Source organism: Pseudorasbora parva, chromosome 13 (assembly GCF_024679245.1).
Source record: "Pseudorasbora parva isolate DD20220531a chromosome 13, ASM2467924v1, whole genome shotgun sequence".
NCBI classification, from domain to species: Eukaryota; Metazoa; Chordata; class Actinopteri; order Cypriniformes; family Gobionidae; genus Pseudorasbora; species Pseudorasbora parva.
Window position 1 is genome coordinate 19,298,756 of NC_090184.1, and position 20,470 is coordinate 19,319,225.

At 37.3% G+C, this 20,470-nt stretch overlaps 1 protein-coding gene across 3 annotated transcripts in view; it reads right to left on the reverse strand.

Moving 5' to 3' along the window:
- Positions 1–7,934: 7,934 nt before the first annotated feature.
- The window catches only part of lzts1 (leucine zipper, putative tumor suppressor 1), a 31,126-nt gene continuing 18,590 nt past the window's right edge, over positions 7,935–20,470 (reverse strand). Inside the window, exons 1-6 of one of the 3 annotated variants that reach the window (XM_067413387.1) lie at positions 16,242–16,379; positions 12,892–13,389; positions 11,217–12,056; positions 10,878–11,066; positions 9,990–10,184; positions 7,935–9,902 (exon numbers count right to left, since the gene is read on the reverse strand). In XM_067413387.1, the coding sequence (XP_067269488.1) occupies positions 9,315–9,902; positions 9,990–10,184; positions 10,878–11,066; positions 11,217–12,056; positions 12,892–13,251 (2,172 nt within the window). In that variant the 5' untranslated portion in view covers positions 13,252–13,389; positions 16,242–16,379 and the 3' untranslated portion in view covers positions 7,935–9,314. Of the gene's footprint in view, positions 9,903–9,989; positions 10,185–10,877; positions 11,067–11,216; positions 12,057–12,891; positions 13,390–16,241; positions 16,380–20,470 lie in introns of those variants that run through there. The other 2 variants (XM_067413386.1, XM_067413388.1) reach the window with 2 other exon arrangements.

The following is a 20,470-nucleotide window of genomic DNA, read 5'->3' on the forward strand; positions in this document are numbered from 1 at the left end:
GTTCATAAATCTTGAAACAGATCAAATCTCTTCTCTTCTTTTTTTAATGTATTTCCTGACACTTGTTGATAAAACTCCTCTGGTGGAAACCCAGTCCACTCTGACCTATACTCTTACAGAGGCGGTCCAGGACAGCGTAGCATTACTATAACAATTTCCGAAATAGAGATGTAGCTCAGACGGAGTTTTCAACCTTTACAGACTCAACAACCGCCAAAAAAGTTCCTGACTTGATACACATTTTTCTACTTCCTGTTATTTGAAACCAGAACATGGTTTAAAAATACATTTGATTATAGTTCAGTCAGATTTCAGTTCTCCGTACAAGACACAATAGTATAATCCTTTCGAATTATCCTCGTGTTCCTTTGTGTAAAAGAGGTAAACGCTGACTGTGTGCAGTGTGAGCAGGTGGTATTGGAGGCCATCTTAAGATCAATACAGATTTATATGCCCGTATGGCCTAATTTGACACATATGAGAGGCGGAAAAAGGCCACTGCACATTGCCAAGTGGCTCTCTACAACTAGCCAGATCTTCTGGAGATTTATATGTCATAATAGGATTGTGAGTAAGCGGTGCTTGGCTGTGTGAATTTATGTGCCTGATTTGTCTGTCCCACTCATAGCAGTCGTTCTATCTCTTTCACACACTTAAGGGCTCGCAATGGACAAATGCAATTAGAGCGGAACGTAAACATATGGTAGCAACAGTGAGTTTAATACATTAATCCTCGCTGGTTACATACGGTTGGATCAGTTCTGTGCACAGCGAGTGTCCATGTTGTCTCCATTTGTGTTTTAACTTAAAGAGACACCCCATAATGAACATTCTTCATCATTTCTCGCCTTCATGTCATTACAAACCAATAAGACTTTCCTTCCCCCTCGGGATAGCAAAAGGGACATTTAGCAGAGTGTTTGTATTGCCTATTACTTACAGTGGAAGTGGATGGGGACCAGGGGCTGTCAAGCACCAAAAAGGACTAAAAACATAATAAAAAAAATAATACAAATGGCCTATTAAAATGGCCCGAATCATAGTTTTTACAATAGTTTGTTATTCACTGGGAATTGCTTGATAACTGTGGTCACCATTCACTTTGACATTATACTACATCTTTAATATTTATCCATGTGGAGAATTTCTAAGAGTAAGGTTTAATTTAGATAAGTTATGTTTGTACATTTTGTACAAAAATAATTTCCAGAGCTTCTTTTCTTTTGGGACAGAATGGCTACAAATATTGTAATATCAGATTGTTAAAATTTGGTGTTTTTGTACAAAACAAAAAGGCTGACCTTGTGTAATAATATTATGATTAGTTGGTAAAGTTGATCCAAGTTTTGTGACATTTAAAATGTTTTAAATGTGGAAATGTTTATCTCAATCAAAAAAAAAGAAAAAAAGGATTGCCATAAAACTTTCTGAATATAAATATACATATAATCGATTTAATCATCATTTAATCATAATTTGCTTTAGAAGCATTTTAAATTTGTTATTTACAGTGATGTCAAACAATTAATTGCGATTGATCACATCCATATAAAAGTTTGTGTTTACATAATATACACTGATCAGGCATAACATTATGACCCTCTACGTTGGACCCCCTTTTGCTGTCAAAACAGCCCTGACTCATCAAGGCATGTACTCCACTAGACCCCTGAAGGTGTGCTGTGCTGGATACCAAAATGTTAGCAGCAGATCATTTATGTCCTGTAAGTTACGAGGTGGGGCATCCATGGACACCTCAAACTCGTTGTGCTCCTCAAACCATTCCTGAGCCATTTTTGCTTTGTGGCAGGGCACATTATCCTGCTGAAAGAGGCCACAGCCACCAGAGAATACCGCTTCCATGAAAGGGTGTACATTGTTAGCAACAATGCTGAGGTTGGTGGTACGTGTCAAAATATAATAACATCCACATGGATGGCAGGACCCAAGGTTTTCCTGAAGAATATTGCCCAAAGCATCACACTGCCTTCGCCGGCTTGCTTTCTACCCCTGGTGCCATGTGTTTCCCAGGTAAGAAATACACACGCACCCGACCAACCACGTGATGTAAAAGAAATAGTGATTCATCAGACCAGGCCACCTTCTTTCATTGCCCGTGGTCCAGTTCTGATGTTCGTGCTTTTCATGTTGGTGCTTTTGGCAGTGGACAGGTGTCAGGCACCTTGACAGGTCTGTGTCTATGCAGCCTCATACACAACAAACTGCAATGCACTGTGTATTCTGACACCTTTCTATCAGAACCAGCATTAACTTCTTGAGAAATTTAAGACACAGTAGCTCTTCTGTTTGATTAGACCCTGTTGCCGGTTCACCATTGTTCCTTCCTTGAACCACTTTTATTGAAAATTGACCACTGCAGAACAGGAACACCCCACAAGAGCTGCAGTTTAGATGATGCTCTGCTGACCCTTCATCTAGCGATCACAATTTGGCCCTTTGTCAAATCCTTACACAAAATGTTCACTTACTGCCTAATATATCTCACCCACTGCCGTGATGAAGAGGTATTCAGTGTTATTCACTTCACCTGTCATAATGTTATGCCTGATCAGTGTATGTGTGTGTGCCGTGTATAATTATTATGTAAATATAAATACATATATTTAAGATTTTTTATTAATATATATATATATATATATATATATATATATATATATATATATATATTAATAAAAAATCTTAAATATATGTATTTATATTTACATAATAATTATATATATATATATATATATATATATATATAAAAACAATGTTCATATGTGATATAATTTTAAGAGCTATTGTGTTGCTGTTTTTTTCACGGAGTCTCAGTGTTGCTGAGGTTTTAGTCAGCATGTTCAGTGCTTATGGCTGAGTCTTAAGTATTTAATTAGTGCCAGCCATGGCTAATCTCTCTCTTCAGCACACACACGCGAGCACACACACCTCAACATGTGACCCCATCACCGATCACTACAGGATTAACAAACCTCTCTAGCATGCTTGAACACATGGTAGTGTACAGAGGGGGACTTGTATGGGTGCTGGGTGCTTTAAATATGTAGTGCACTGTTTCCCTGAAAAGCTCTGTGCTCTGTGTCAAACGTGTACACTTAACTGCACACCACATAGCCTATTTATAATCCAATGTTATGTAGGCCATATAACTAAAGTGCAACCTATGCAAATAAGGTGTTAATGTATTAGTTTTTTTTTTTTTTTTTTTTTTTTTTTGCTGTTGTTGAACTTGGACATTTAGCTAAAATGTAATGTAGGTCTTCACCCTGGTCTGTGGTGCTCACCTGATACTTAAAGTTTGATTCTAAACTAAATTAAAATAAATAAATAAATAAATAAATAAATAAATACGCAGTTAGAATTCTTTTTATGAAGATGTTAGTGGGGGTCTGGCTTGGGGTAGGCTACTGCGCCAGTGTTCCGTCTCTATCATCTCTTCCACTAGAGGGCAGGGCAGCCTTTAAAAGTAGTTAAACGAGATGCTGTTGTTGGAATTCAGAGTTCACGTGTATGTGACCTGTCCCGTACTCACGAATTGCTTGTGTATTCGTCAGAACTCACAGGATTATTAATGACATGCTTCTAAAAGGTTTCTGTCCGTTGATTTGATTGTGCGCGTGTGTGTGTATGAGAGAGAGATGAAACTGATGCCATTATGATTCACCCTAATGTCGGTCCACACGTAAGACCTCCGTTCATCTTAGGAACACAGTTTAAGATATTTTATATTTTACCCTAGAGCGTATGCAAGTGTAGGCTATGCACAATAGGCCTACTGTCCATGTCCAGAAAGGGAATATTACAAACATCATCAAAGTCCATATGTAGTCCAAGAGATTCTAATTAACCAACTGATGTCACAGATGGACTACTTTGATGATGTGTTTATTCCCTTTCTGGACATACAGTGCATACACTGATACGCTCTCGGACAAAATATCTTAAACTGTGTTCCGAAGATGAACGGAGGTCTGTTTTTGTGGAATGACATTAATTAATGACATACATTATTGGGTGAACTGAACTCTATAAATGTAAATAAATAAAAACCTATAACAACAACAACAACAACAACAACAACACTATAGGCTACCTTTTGAGGATTTTCCATTCTTATATTCAATGTAGCCTAATATGTTTTTCGGTCTGTTTACATAAAAGTAAAAAAAAAAAAAAAAAAAAACTCTTATTTTGACAATTTACAGAAACAGAATCAACATTTGAATATAGCTAAACTTGCTGTCTTTGATTTAACGGCAGGTTTGGATAATTTTGCTGCTTGACCGATAGAGTGGATTATTTACAATCCACTTGGATTCACGGAGGAAACCCGAAATTCCAAATCAACGGTAAGCAAAAATGTCAGAGAAGCCAATCATTTTTATTCCGTTAATATGGTTTAATCATGCAGATAAAGAATTAAGGCTTAGAGTAAGATAAAGATGTTTGGCTTGTCTGGGCTTTTTTCATGGCAACTAGGCTACATTGAAGCTGTCTTATGCTTTCATCATCTGTACATCATTAAAATCAGATCGTTTTGGAGCCATCACAGAGGGCAATGTAACACTTTGGACGAGATGGAGGTGAAAAAACAAAACACAAACATTTTTATACACAATATTTTCAGCCTGGGCGTGTGTAATAACACAGGGGTTTTTCAAACTTTATGATGCCAAGGACCCCCAAATATGATGAACCTTTTATGAGAGACGTCCTTCCTAAAATCCATCAGATTTATGTATGGAGAAAAAAAAAAAAAAAACATTTAAACTTTTAGATAAATAGTAAGTGTGACATTGTAAAAATAACATATTGTTTCCAAATTTAAATTAGCTTGAAGCCTGTCACAAAGAACAATTTTTTTCAATTAAAAATAATATTTAAGTAACTCACTAGAAAGATAAAAAATCAAATTCTGAAAAGTATGTATACGTAAAGAAAGGAGTGGAACATTTAGAACTAAAACATTTAGAATGTTTGTTAGACTTTACCCATTTTTGCTTTGTCTTTTTATTCTCTGAAATGTTCTGGGGACCCCTTAGATTAGAACCTTCTGGACCCCAGTTTGAACCCCTGTAATAACAGAAGGTCACCACAAGAGGGAGACGCCACAATATAATTGAGTTTTGACTGTCAGACTACTAACAGTATTAAAAGCATCGAGCAATGAATCATTTTGCACCTACTTGAAACCTACTTGAAGCATTTGCAGTAATTTGATAAAGTTTGAAACATTTGTAATTCGTAGGCATTAACCTAGAAATAAAATATAATTTTAATAACTTCATGTTATTAAAAGTTATGGATATTCCTACAATAATATTGCGTGCATTAATATTGGCTTTAATCATTTCCTGTCATTTGTTCTGCTCTCAGTTTCAGTGGTCTTTTGTAGTAATAGCAAAGGTTCTGGGCTTATGAAAACTCATTTACCTTACACTACAAGTAAAGAAAAATATATATAGTGTTGGGTAGATTATACAAATTGTAGTCATTAACTGATTCCAAATTACATCAGAGGCAGACAGTAGTGGAGTATATTTACTTTCTACATTCCAAAGCATATTATAAAGTCATACTTTTTACTGCACTACATTTCATAAATACAAGTTATTGTTTTCTTACCTTTAATACTTAATTACCAGATGTTACATAAAAAATGTAGTACCTTTTTACTTGTAAAACTTAATCAAGTAAAAATTTAAATTACTTTTACTTGAGTAAAAGTATACAGTACTAGATTTTGAATGTAATTAAGTATTAAACGATATTCAATATGAAATGTATTGCAGTAAAAAGTACAATATTAGGTTTTGGGATGTTGTGAAGTAAAAGTTTTCCAAAGAAGAACACTGATAAACTACATATACTTGAAAAACAAAATTACTTGGAAAGTAAAAGTACTTCAATACTGTTCAATACTGTAATTAGAAATGAATAGAATAAAAATAGAAAAGATAGAAATGTAATCCATTAGGGTAATATAATCGGACTACTTTTTGATTACTTTTAGATTACTTTTGACCTAACTCGTTTATCACATGGATTTTAATAGAATAATTACTATAACATTATTTGTATTAATAAATTATGCAAGGGTTTTCCATACTCGGGTTCGTGAAGGAACTGAGCTGTTGTAATTGAAGTAAAATAAAAACAATTAAAAAGAAGCTTACAAAAAATATAACAATATATTTTATTTGTTTACCTGCATGTCATGTGACCATTAACTGATTTCACCCAAAAAAATATTATTATTATTATTATTATTATTATTATTATTATTATTATTATTATTATTATTATTATTATTATCATCATCATCATCATCATCATCATCATCATTGACATAATCAGATTCTAAACATTGGGTATTTTATTAGATTAAATTATGTTTTAAAATAATTGTAATCACACTACAGTTACTTTTTTATTGATTACGTGATTACATGTACAATTATTTATTTAAAAAGTAATCAAAAATGTAATCAAACACTTTACTTTAGGGTTCAATGTTGCTTATTAGCATGCATATTACTAGGATATTGGCTGTTTATTAGTACTTATAACATGATCCCTTAATCTTACCCAATACCTAAATTTAACAACTACCTTACTAACTATTTTTATGCAATAATTAAGAGTTTATTGAGACAAAACACATGTTTTGCCCATACTAAATTGTTACCTGGATTTATCGTATTACATTAAAATCAGTAACTTATTATGACTACAATTTGTAAGTATCTAGGAAATTACTTTCCCATTTACTCTCTCTGGTAGCATGAGAATGCTAAAATGCAGGATCAAATACAGAAAATTACAATAAAGCAGATGATTTTTCTGGTCTGGTTTACTCACCTGTGTTTCAGAACGATGTCATCACCTGCTCTGGTAGTTGCGTTGTCTTTTGTTAACTTTGAGTCTGATCGTTGTTTAGGTACTGTCCCATATATTTGTCTCTTGAAGATAAACTATAAAATAACTGATTGAAAAACCTTATTCAGAAAACATCTTAATTTATTTAATCAAAATAAATAAAAAATATACAACACATACATGCATTCAAATGCATCTAAAGACAGCCTTACATCCCACAACCACCCTGCACCAGCAATAATATGATTATCAGTTTGTTCTTGTCAAATCATGACTCCTGGAAGCTCTTAGGAGGATCATTTACAAGGCAGCTTTTTGGGAAATTTTGCATGATGAAACGCTGGGTAACACATTTCTGCAATGAAAAATGGAAGCTTAGTTTTAGTGCTGACCATCTCACTCTTGTTTGCCATTTCAAACAACATTGGTAGGAACATTGTCCTGTGAACTATTAAGTATTGTATTACATCTGTTTTTTGGGTGGGTTTAAGTCCTAAAAAGGAGGACACTGTTATCACCATCTTGTTTCATCACGTCGTTTTGTAAGTTTCGTTTTGTAGATAGCATTTTAAGTGATTACTAATTCAAACTCCCACTGAAGAGTAAAATAGATCACTGTTGTCCAATCACTTTAAGACCCATTTTCACACAGGAAGACAATTATTTTGGACAAATCCAGAACTGTACTTACTCTTATTGTTTCAACTAATGTATTATTTTCCTTCTTCCATTAAACAGAAAACGAGAATTACTTTAGACAGAAGGTTAGACATTGGATGGTGATTCATAAAAAAATCCACATGACTCATGAGCATGATCTAGGTCTTCTGAAGTCATTGTTTGAGTAATAGACCAAAATGTAAGCCTTTTACTCAATGATTATCTTCCCTTGCAAATCTTTTAAATCTCACTCATGCTTGTTTTCAATTAAAAAAGTCACCCTTCGATGCATTGTGCTAGGTTTTATGAAATGAAGCTGAAACGCATTGGTTCTCATGTCACATGAACAATCATACCAGGGCAAGTTTGATTTAAAAAAAAATATCAAACTACTATCAAGCTACTATATCCCTGTATACATTTTGTTTCTACGAGCCTGTCTGCAAAGACATTGGAGATACGGATTCTTGTCATATGAAACAAAGAGAGTGCAAAACTAGCAATTACAGCAAATAAAATATCCACCCCACTTTGTCACCTTGTAGTGAGACTATATTATTGGTTAAGGTTTAGGCAAGAAGCACTGGATTGTTTGGGAAAGTGGGAGGTAAAGCCTTTAGTTGAATGTGCACAGATTAAAGGTGCTGTAAGCAATGTTAGCCATTCATATACGTTTACACAACAAGGATATGCTTAAAGTGGAGGAGTTTTCCGCGCACAGTGGACACCATTGTCGAAACGATCCCCATTCACACGGATCCGCGAAAACGACTAAAAGCACTGTATACCGCTGTATTATAGCGATAAAACACTATAGACTGAACATGTACTACGTATGTGAATCATGTCATTGTTTTCACAGATTCATGTTTTAGTTTTTTACACAGAGACCATTTTCAAAAACGTGCACTTTAAAACCAGTTTTCAAAAGTTCGCGTTTTCAGGCACCCAAGACGCTGTTGTTGTAACGAACGGCCAAAACGCATAAAAAGTTTTACATTTTTAGTTGAAAACTGTCATGTTAACAGACCCTTAATCACCAAATTAGACACAAACCCTGTTTCCATAACCCCGCCCTAATGTTGGACCATAGAGACCATTGCAATCAGAGACCAGGAAGGAGAACAGTAGCATATCTCATTGTTGCCAAATTTGTAAAAAACGAAACGGTAGCAAAATAATAGTTATTGTCTGACAAACTAACAACTTTGAATCGTTTATGTAACTGAATATGGTGCTTAACTTTAATTAATCAACTAACTTCAACTACTAAACTCCTACACCCCTGCTTTCCATTTTTTGAATGGCTTAAAGAATCAGGCAGAAAATGGCTTAAAGAATCTGACTGTGGTCAATTATTTGGATTTTACAGAATTTACAGCTGCCACAGAAACAGATGTGATAGTTTACACATCTGGAAACATTAATTCAGTTAGATATGTCAAATCAGAGGGATATTTTCTGAGTGCCATTAGACAAAATTGCTTACTGCATCTTTAATAGGAATTCATATGGCTGACATCCTATAAGCTTTTCAATTAAGTGATCGATCTAAAAACAGAAAAGCTTTTGTTGGTATGTACAAGTGATGTTATACTCTTGAACATCTTAGCAAACTCTTGAGATTTGAGCATCTTAGAAGCCTCTGTGACGTTATGTTTATCTGTGTAAATTTTTCATTGTGAATTGCACCCACTAGTACATTCATCCATTTAAGACCATTCGGTAAATTGTGAAAACATTCATCCTCTATGACATCATATCTCTGTGGCTACAATTTTATCAAAGTTCAGGTCAGAGCTTTGGCTGTCCATGTCCATCTCTGTCCGACTGTCCATTTCAGCTGTTAGCTCCCTCAGAATCTTCTCCAGGTCCTTGTTCTTTCTGTACATCTGCAGATAATTGTACTGCAACTGCTTTTGGTATCTGATTACTTTGTCTTTCTCTTTATTCCATGTCTGTCTCTCTTGCTGGAAGCTGTTAATCATCTTATGTTTCTTTTGCTTCTCTTCCTTCAGTTCCCCTCTCAGTCTTTCTACCTCCTTCTGTAGGGTATCCAAGTCAGTGGCCCTTCCATTATGATGCAGTGTTTTACTGGCACCTGTTCCCTCTTGGGCTTTTGATTTGGATTGACTAGACCCAAAGGCCTCCATCCGGGCTTGGCTTATCTTCAGTTGCAGCTGTTGCTCCTCAACCTTGGCTCTCATGGTCATTAGTTGCTGTTGCTCCTCTTTAGCCATTGCGAGGTCCTGCTTCATGCCCTTGATGTCTGTTTCCAGCATGTTCACCTTCTCCCTGAGGAGGTCAGCCTCATTCTTTTTTCTTTGAAACTCATTCTTAGATACCTTTTTAAAAAACATATTGAAGTCAGTCATATGTAACGCCACAGGATGCAGTAGCAACTGCAATATCTAATATCAATGAACACATACCTCGACCTCAGCGCATCGCTGGTGAAGAGCTTCCTCATACTCCTTGATCTTCTGCTCCAGTTCTTCCATCTTGCATCTAGACTCCTTCAGAGAAGCTTTGAGACTGACAATCTCACTTAGTTTGTTCCCAACATCAGCTTGGGAGTCTCTAAGTTGCTGCTTTAGCAGAGAAATCTCACCTGACTTCTGGCAAACCTACGAATATAATATGGGGTGAAAAAAATGTGTTAAGTATGTGTTAAGTAGTAGTGTAACTTACAATTTAGCTGGGATATTGCTTAATATTAGCCATGTTTCCACCAAAATTACCTGGAATAATTTGTCCCAGGAACTTTTTCCCCCTAGACCTGTTGCTATCTGCGTTTCCATCGCAGTCTAAAGTACCGTGAAGATTAGGCAAATTAGTCAGATGACGTTGAACTGTGTGCGACTTTCCAGTTCCCTCTGGATTTCATCCTCTGCATATAAGCTTAATACAGCTTGAACCTCGTTGTCTGTCCATTGGTCATATTTTTTAAACTCCATTGTTGATTTGAATAGGAAACAACTCACTGTACGCACCGGAAAATACTTAAAAAAAAATAGTGGTTGAAATAAAATGCTACATGTAGTCAACCAATTAAAATGCTGCGTGAACTCAACCAATCAGCATGTTCAGCACCCAAGTCCCACCCCCGAAAGTTCCTGAACTTTGACAAAATACTAACTCACGAGCAGGGACTTTCTGAGGGGAATTTTTTTTACCCAGAACTTTATTTAATCACAAAGTCCCTAGTTCATGGGGAATGTTCCTACGGTGGAAACGTGGCTATTGACATATTCATCAAACATAGAGCGCATTCAGTGTCAACATATGTCACTAAACCCTATAAGGACTTGTAGACTGACCTCCCACTGAGTTTCTTCTAGTGTTGGTACAAGGTTTCTCTGGCTCTCATAGATTCGAAGTCGGCCTTCTGCAGTGTCCCTGTCACGATTAAGCTGGTCCACTTCCTCCTGCAGACGTTCCTTGTCCTGTTGAAGTTGTATCACCTGAAGTTGCAATAACTGTTGGGCTCTCAAAGCCCTCTGGGACACCTGCAGGTTACGCAAATCATCATTAGATTCTGTCTGGATAAAGGTGAATAGCGTGCTTGGTTGACTATCATGGTAAGGTAAGGTACTCTTACTGGTTTTGGATTAACACCAGAGATCCTTAAAATCTATGAAATATTGTAAACAACTTACTTGACGAAGTTTTGTAGAACAGCGTTGTTTCAACCCCACCATCTCCTCAGCACAGTAGCGTTGCTTCTCCTCAAAGAGCTGACATGTGTCTGACTCCTTCTCCTCAAGGCTTGTTTGTAACTCTGCCAGCTCGCTTTCACGTTCCAGAAGTTTGTACTCCAGCTGTTGTATTAGTGATTCGTTCATTGAAATTGGTGATCGCACGCAGCCCCCAGAAGCTGATGGTTTTGTTGGGCTTTGCTCCGAAAATCTGTTTTCCAGAAGCTGCTCTTGGTTTCCAGAGAAATCCATCTTTGGCTCAGTGGATGAGATTGTCAGTGCTGCAGCAGTTATTTCTCGGTTCAAACTTATTGCAGCTGCCACACTTTCACTAAGGACACCAACGGATCTTGTGTTGCAGTTTGTGGACTCGCTACTTCTGTTTGTTTCACAAAATCCATCGGCCCAACTGTTTCCATTAGTCCCACTACACATCCAACTGGATCCAGAGTTTCCATTCATTCCTGCTACACCGCCCTGTGGGTTCTGAGACATTTCCATGTTTTGGCAAAGGCCTCCATGGCGCACCATGTGGTTAGTTGAAGTACTTAGGTTGTCCATCTGACTGCTGCCACTGGTGCTGTGGGTGGGCAGGCTGGACATAGAGTTCCTCCCAGAGTCAGAGAAGGTACCAGAATTTGTCTCCAGCTTGGGGTCCTGAAGATCTTTGAGCCTGTCTATCGGACTAATTCGCTTGCCCAGGATAGTGCTCAAGTTATTATGAGTCTCCACCAAAGAACTGCTGCTTTTAGGAATAACAGGTTTAAAGGCAGTTGGTCGAATCAAGGCGTTCTCTACACTCTAGAAGAGAGGGGACAAAAAAGACGGATGAGTGCTTTTGAGATTTAAAGTGCACTACAACCAATTGATTATTCATGAAGCTCATTTTTAAGGCTGGACACTATCAATCTTAAAACCTATTGATCAGATGCTCTCAAAGTAATTACTCTCATAAATGCCAGGACATTACAACAAAACCTTTTGCATAAATGATTGATCAACAAGTTAATCTCAACAATACATTCTTCCTTTCTTATTCTTTTCCTATTTTTCCCAGTCATGTTCTCTTCCCCATGATAGTATGTTTGCCCTGCTGGTTTAGCATTAACTTCCTGACCTAGTAAAACTTGGTTCATTTTCCTAGCTAGATCCTTCATAAATTAGGCTATTCACTGAAAAAGGAGCTTGCCTGCTTGCAAGTGCCACACTGCCATTGGACCGAATCTCTGGAGAGATCAAGGCATTCTTACCTCGTCAATCTGGGAGTTTAATTAAATGGAGCAGACACTGCTAAGCTCTTAGTGAAAGTGTCAGGGGCTGGTGGGGATTACTTAACATCAACTATATTTGACTGTTGTTTGATTTTGCGTGATAAAAGTGGTTGGGGATTGGGTGATGGGCCATCTTTTGGATTCGGCTGCTTTGAAATGAACATGCTTCATAAGCCGACATTTAAATTTGTATTGCTTTAAACGGAATTGAGTTTTATAGGATGGAAAAACTACCTTGATATACAACAATACAGGCACTGAAGAAAATCAAACTCTTGAGGATTTTGTTATTTTGGCAATATAAAATGAACTTTGTAGCCCAAGTATTGCTTTGTTTACTCTCTGGCTAACTCCAGTTCTGTTACCTTTTCTAGTTTTCCAGACAGCGGAACTAATTCTGGTGGCCCTCTTCTCCTGTCCACCTCATTGTCCATTTCAGCTGTTCTTCCTTGACTGTCTTCAGCTGTATTAATGTTATGTTGAGCAGCTCGGGACTTGTTGCTGACCTTGATGTAAAAGAAGTCATCGTTTTTGCCTGAATGATAGCTGACTTTTGAGTTGTTGTTGGTGCTGCAATGGTCCTGAGAGAAGCCATACTTCAGAAGGCCATCCAAGCTACGGCCTGTTTTCTTAGACTGAAGCCCCTTTTTGAGTTTGTTTTCAGAGGCTTTGCAGTGTTTGCTGTGGAGGCTATGGCCTGATATCAAACTGCTGACACTACCCATGTTTGCTGGGACATCTGGAGAAAGCAGGTGGTGGTCTTGGTGGCGGCAGGTGTGTAATTACAGAATTTTAATGATGGAGGAAGGTCTGATGGGCTCATTGCCTTGTGTGGAGATCCTTCTTATTCCCATTTGGGAAACCTGGTAAAACATGGATTTTAAGAAATGTAGTGAGATGTCTTTTGTTGTCATTAGTCTAAGCAGATTTTTTCTTAATGTTTACTTTTCTTAACGTTCACTAGGTGAGCAAACAGGTCCTATAAAAACAGGAACTACAGCATATCTTGTTGGCTATTTGCCAACATGTTGTACAATAGGGGTAGACCAATTGGCAGTTACCCTGAATATCCTGATTTACAAAACTGAGACCATATTGAACGCAACACTAGGAACAAGAACCAGAACAACCTCCTTTTTGACAAACAACGCTTGACAATCCTGCAAGCTTGAAATTTGTGTGACTAGGTAAAACATCTTTTCATTTTACTTGGTCAGTAGGTAAAATACCTACTGACCAAGTACCCCCCCCCCCCCCCCCCAATTGTCAGACTAAAAAAGTTGAGTATGTTTTCTCATGCTCATTGAGTTTGATTTCGATCTGACTAAAACAATATATTTTCAAAATATCATTTAAATATTTTGGTTCAGTCAATGTACCAGTCCTATTTTTGTGAAGTCAGACTAACAGACCTAGATAATGTGATTTGTAGCTTGGCTTCATCCAGAATGTACACATTAATTAGACCACATTTGCCCTTGGTGTTGTGTGCTTGTGGAATGTGTAATTTCTTCAATAATCCTTCAATTATTCGATTACGCATTTTTGTCATGTATAGTTAGACAGACTTTAATGTATGATGCACCAGTTGACCAGTCATAAATGAGAACTGGCCAGTTATTGCTCCAAACCATAGGCCGTAAAAAAAATATGGACGACGCGACTTCATCCGTTTCCGCTGGCCAGAGTTGAAGCTTTCGGACGGCCTACACGACGCAGACATCTTGGGACCGGAGTCTGCGCAGTAGCGATTTCGGGACCAGAGTTGCTCAGTAGAGAGCAGGAAGTCGCGATATCAAAAGCCCGCCCACACTCTCACAGATGCAGAACAATTAATTATGTTGGTGTGAAATAAACAGTTATGGAAATGTAGAAATTAAAGCTAAAGCTCCAATCTGCTCCCAAAAATCCCGAAAAAAGTCTGTCTACTTCACTCAGAGAAGCCGTCAGTCTCAGCTGTCAATCATGACGTCACACCCCCCGTTTTTATAGCATCAAATAACTAACTAAAACTAAACTTATAAAAAAAATAACACTTGAAATGAAATTGTGATGATAACTGCCTACAATGACAAACTCATTTTTGGGAAAAAATATTTGAAGTGTAATTTGATTTTTTTGTTTGCCTCGTGTCCATTAGAAAACACGGAGGCGCAGCTATACTGGGACCGGCCACCTGGGGGCGATTGAGGCGCAGGGGCTTCAGTTTCTGAGAGGGATGCTGCAGGCTTGCTCCAAACACACGATCGGTTTTTAATTTGGTTTTGGCCAATCTCTATTCTGAGTTTGCACACACAATGCACTGCAAAATGCATTGCAATCATTTACATTTACAATTTGTATGGAAATATTACAAATGTCTGAATCTGAAACGGCCATGAAAAATTAGGATTGGTGCGTCACTAACTTAATGTTTTTTAATATTTTATTTCTTCAAATAAGCATTATTTAGAAAAAAACAAATCAAAATGTGCATTCTCACTTGCTTACATATTAGGCTTCATATGTTGGAAATAATATTCCAATGATGGGAGCCCATTTGGGAGACTGGACCTGTCAGCCACCTGACAACAGTTCAAGGGAACCAAAGGTCTGTCACCAGCTAATCAAGTCTTTTATGATTTATATGTGCCTAAAGCATATACTACACATCCATAATCAACCCATCATGCCTTCCATCTGTCTTTTAGAGCAGATAGCGAGTGGCTTTATGAACAAAAGAACCGCCACCATCGTCACACGTGGCTTTGTATAACTAGCCTAATTGTGATGGCTGATATGTTAAAGGCTTATTAGCTAGAAAGAACAGAGCAAATATGCCAGCTGTTTCTTAATCATGAATATCACATTATAAATTCATGCATTCCAAAGAATTTGTATCTTTTTATGTTATTTTGTGCTGTCTTGTAACTGCTTTTAGATATAAACCACATATTTGTGTTTGTCATCTCTCTATATTCTGACTAAGTTTCCTTTTTTGCATGCCATTTCAAAATTGAATATAAAAGGTATAGGGGCATATATTATTGACTTATTGAAACACTGATTCAACTGTTTGTACTGCCAGAAGGATGATATTCCAAACAACTCAATTATCATTCATGTGGCTTTACTCTGCATACAGTGATTTAAATAAGGTTATTCGATACTACTTTTGTATTAAACATCTGTTTCAGCAGGACTTAATGGCTTCAGGCAGCCCTTTGGCAGTCCCCTCAAATGAAAAGCGACCTCATCAGAGTCTTTGTTTAAGAGACTAACACATATTTTGTCCTCGAGTCATGCCAACCAATGATGTAATGCTAACACTCTTCTTTGATACAACACTGCAAATTAATCTCAATGATTGACATTATCATCTATTCATTTATCCATTATCATTTTTTTGTGATGAGTTTGCACTTTTCATTTATGAAGAGCAGTATATTTAGTAATATATAACAACAACGTATTTATAAATTAGTTTTTTGTTCATTTAAAAGGTACAAGACAATCAACCAAGTCTTGTACAAGTCAAGTCGGACATTGCATTGTGCTTTGACACATGCACATACATCACTTCCCACCATGTGCTGCAGGTAAACAATCTCAGTTGGACCTTCGCAATGTCCGTCTGGCTTCTGTGACCCAAAATCACCTCTTTTTACCCTGCGATTTACGTTCAAGTTCAAAGGCTTACCACCAGAATAAAAAAAGATGACAGAATGACACTTACTCTTCCAACAAATAAATCCACAGACACCGCGTTTGCCAAATCTAAATCAGATCTCCTTCGCACGCTCTCCGTGGCGAGTCAGAATGTGTTTGTCCTTGAGTGAACCGCTGAATACTATATAAACTGCCTGTAGACAAGAGTCTACCATGCAGAAGGGGCGGATCTTATCACCACTGAGAGTTTTCCACCCCCCCCCCATCTTTTTTTTTGGAATAACCGACATGTAAATGTTGCTGGGAGACGGGACCCCAGTGTCCCCTGGGGTCCCCTGGGGCGAGGAGGGGGCAGAGACCATTACACCTCTTTACATAAGACGTGTGCCGCTAAAGAGATTAACTCAATACTGCTCACAATGAGCTCCAAGCCCCCCCTCCGTCACACTCACTTTCACTCCCGCTCTTTCTCTGTCATACACCCGAACACTAACATTACAACAACACACAAACAAATTTACAAGTTTCAGTAGCTCTTGTGAATCTCACTCGTCAAGTGTTGGTTATCTTTAACTTTTTTGCTTCTTTTTTTCGTACAAACGCACAGCACACTTTTCCCAGTTGGCTCTCTTTACCGCCCTCCCCTCCTCTCCACACTGCCCTGCACCCACTCTGAACAAACACCCCTCCAGGAAAAGAAAGAAGAGCTTGATGTTCCCTCCCTCCGTCTGTGTCTTTGTCCACTGAAGTGTGCCTGTTTTGTGTGAGGTTCAGTGAGCTTGAACATTTATTTAGGCTGAGTGCTACATTTACACCATAAAATAAATGACTCTCTAACTACCTCTCAAAAAGAAGAGTGTTGCCATAATGTGCAGAAGGTATCTTTTCGTGCAGATGTTTACAAAATGAACTTTGAAATGCCGAATTAACTGAATATTTTAATAGCCTCCAAAAGCTGTTGAACATATGTTTAAATGACCCTCTTGATACTCTCATATTGGAGTAGTAAAACACAAGTGGCCCTTTGGCTTGTAAGCAAGTATAAATTACTTTAAAACAAGACTTTTATTCTTTACATCAGAATTGTTTTTTTGGGGGATTGATTTATTGATTCATCAAAAACAATTCTTATTTAGGAAAAGAAAAGTAAACCATTTAAAAACTTTTTTTTTTTTGCAGACATGCTTCTCATTTAAATGTAAGGATGTTTTACTTAAAAACAAAGACTTTCATAAGAATATTCACTTATTTATACATTTCTTGTACGAAATAAATTCAATTCAGCACATTTCCTCAGGTTGCTTTGCAAGGTGTGCATTTGGATTTTATTTTTGTGACTTCTATAGAAATGACCATAAGCATTTTCCCCAACAATTGTTCTAAAGTCGTCAACGGTTTCTGAAAATGATAAAAATATCTAAGAGTAAACTCAAAATGTCATAACCACTACACAGCCATTGCTCTTCACCCAAGTTTTTGCATCTGTGTATGTTCACCTGAAGTGCAAATTCAGCACTACAGGGACTAGAACAAAGAAGGCAGACTTTCAGATAATCAATCTGGCTGTGAAACTCTATCCCAACGCTGCGGATGCATCCTTTTGTCCAAAACACCAAGGTTGGAGGAGTTGTGTTGTTTGGAGGAAATGCTACACTTAGAGTTAACAAAACATTTTCAATGCTATAATGGTGTGGAAAAAAACGCAGTTTTTTAAAGCATTAGCTCGGATTTGTCACCCCAAGTCCCTTTCAAGTATTAATTTCATTGCACCCCGACAAGATGTCGTTTTGGGGGTGAAGTTTGATTAGGCGAAATGACAGCAGAAGGCATGGTATTGATTCTTCAGATTCTCTTTGTAAGTGCTTAGTCGAGGGATCGATGCAATCAATATGTAAAAACAGGCCGTAGTCGTGGACAATGGACTGACACATTTGCAAGTGTGTGGAGAATCAAAGGTCGGCCAGTCTACGGCTGTGGCCCCTCGGGACAAGGGGCACAGACAGCACATTGAATACGTTTCTTTAAATTATGAATGTAGATTTAAGTGTCTAGGAGTTCCCAGAGGAGTTGTTGTTTAATATGGTACCTTGCTATGAAAGTGAGAGGGCAGCAGTGTAATAATGAGGTATGCATATATGCATAATGTCATAAGCCTTCGTTGGTCAGCTCAGAGTAGGGCCAATTTTGATTTATGACATCTGCAGTTGGATGCAGTTCTGAGACTCAATCGGGAGACAACTGATGTCATATGTGGCCATGTGCCAGATGACTGTTTTAAACAAAAAGAAAAGCTCTAACTGACTAAGAGGCCGTTTACACAACAGCGTGATACAAATGGAAAACTTTTTATGCGTTCTGGCCATTCGTTTACAGGACAGCAGAGTTTTTTGTGCCTGAAAGTGCAAGTTTTTGAAAACGATACTGTCTCCATGTGAACTTCACAAAAACGCAAATCTGTGAAAGCGGTGACGTCATGTTCATGTGTGTTATGTGTTTAGTTTATAGGCAAAGTGTTTCTTTACAAAGTGACATCGCCAACTACTGGCCTGGCAGCAGAATAACGTTTTTAGTCTTTTTCATGGATTCGTGTGAATTAGGATCGTTTTGACAACGTTGCCATATTTACGGGAAAAATGCAAAGGAAAAACATTTCTGTTTTTAGTACATCGCTGTCGTGTGTTTTAAACTATTTTTATTAAATTATTGTATTTTATATTTTTTATATTTAAATATTTATTATTATTTTATTTTATTAAATTTTTTGTTTTTATATGTTGTTTATTTATTTACTTTATTGCACACACACACACACGCACACACATACAGTAAAAACAATTCAGGTCTCCAATAGAACATTTTCTAGTGACTGATCACATCTAATTTTTTTAGTTAGCCGAATTGAATTTCTATTAATTAAATTGCATCAATTCACAGAATTACAATTTGGCCAAATGAAAAATATATTAATTCACAGAATTTAAATTCGGCCAACTGAAAAATGTAGATGTGATCAGTCACTAGAACATTTTCAATTACAACAATTTTTTTTTTTTTTTTTTTTTTTTCAGTGTATGTGTAATTTTGTAAAAAAAATGTTTGCTGCGCTCATCCTAGTACATCAGTAGATTTGCTTTATGATATCATAAAGTGCTGCTTCCGGTAATCAGCTTACTCTTTTGGGACAGACCTGTGGTTTTGAAACAAACATGAGGTGAGCTAAGGTTGGACAATGATTAATATCTTTACTGATGCTTGAAAAATGTAAATAGAAACAGACATTTTAAAGATAACATAAAAAATACAGCATCCATAAGTTAAATCATCAATTATAAAAAATAAAAAAAAATGCTGAACATGTTGAGCAACTCTGTTCAATTTAAAATAATCCATCAACTACATTCAAATCAAGATTCCAAAAGGTGCTTTTCACCGCAATGCCATATAATTTTTTTTTTCTTCGTGTAAAGAACATTTTAATAATCAGAAGAACCATTTTCCTTTATAAAAAAAGTTAAAAGTTCTTCATGGAAACATAAATGCCAACAAGGAACCTTATTTTTAAGAGTGTAGCTGGAATTGTATGGGTTATGAATTAAATTTAATGTCTGTATAATAACTGACACTTTGCCCTCCCAGAGAAGATCTTTTTTATGCTTAATTTTCAGATTTTGGCCTTTGTAACCCTGGGGCTCATTTAGACACTATTGTAATCACCCAGCAGTAGGACACATGATTTACAGTTTGTTGGAGAGTAGCTTTGGCTCTTTATGTTCTCGGCCGTTGTTTCATTGTTCTCGGAGACAGATGAGAGCGATATGACCTAATCATACAGTCAATGAGCTGAGCTCAGTGGGAGCCGTGGCAGAGCGGCCGCGCGGCCGCGCGTGTGTGTCTGCGGGGAGGGGCTTACCGCTAATAGATGCTTAGATGTTATTGAGGTGGAAAGTCGAGCTGCTTTAATTGGCCATGAAAGACCTTTATCACAGACAGTGGGCCTCTTTTGGGTGCGTGTATGTGTGTGTGGTTTTGTTCCACTCACACGCTGCACTTGTTTGTCAACCTACGTGGGACAAAGACGTCCTATGAGAAGTGTGGCCAGCAGACGTTATCCAACGCATGGCCAATCCATTACTGCATGCATGCATAGAGACCCAGTTTGGGCTGTTGTACTGTAGAAGATTTACTGCAGTCTGAATAAAGCGTATACTGCTGCACTTTACCACACCTGGGACAGCCAGATGGCACCCGTAGACTTGCATCTGTCTTGTTAAGAATCACATTTTTTTTATATTCGAG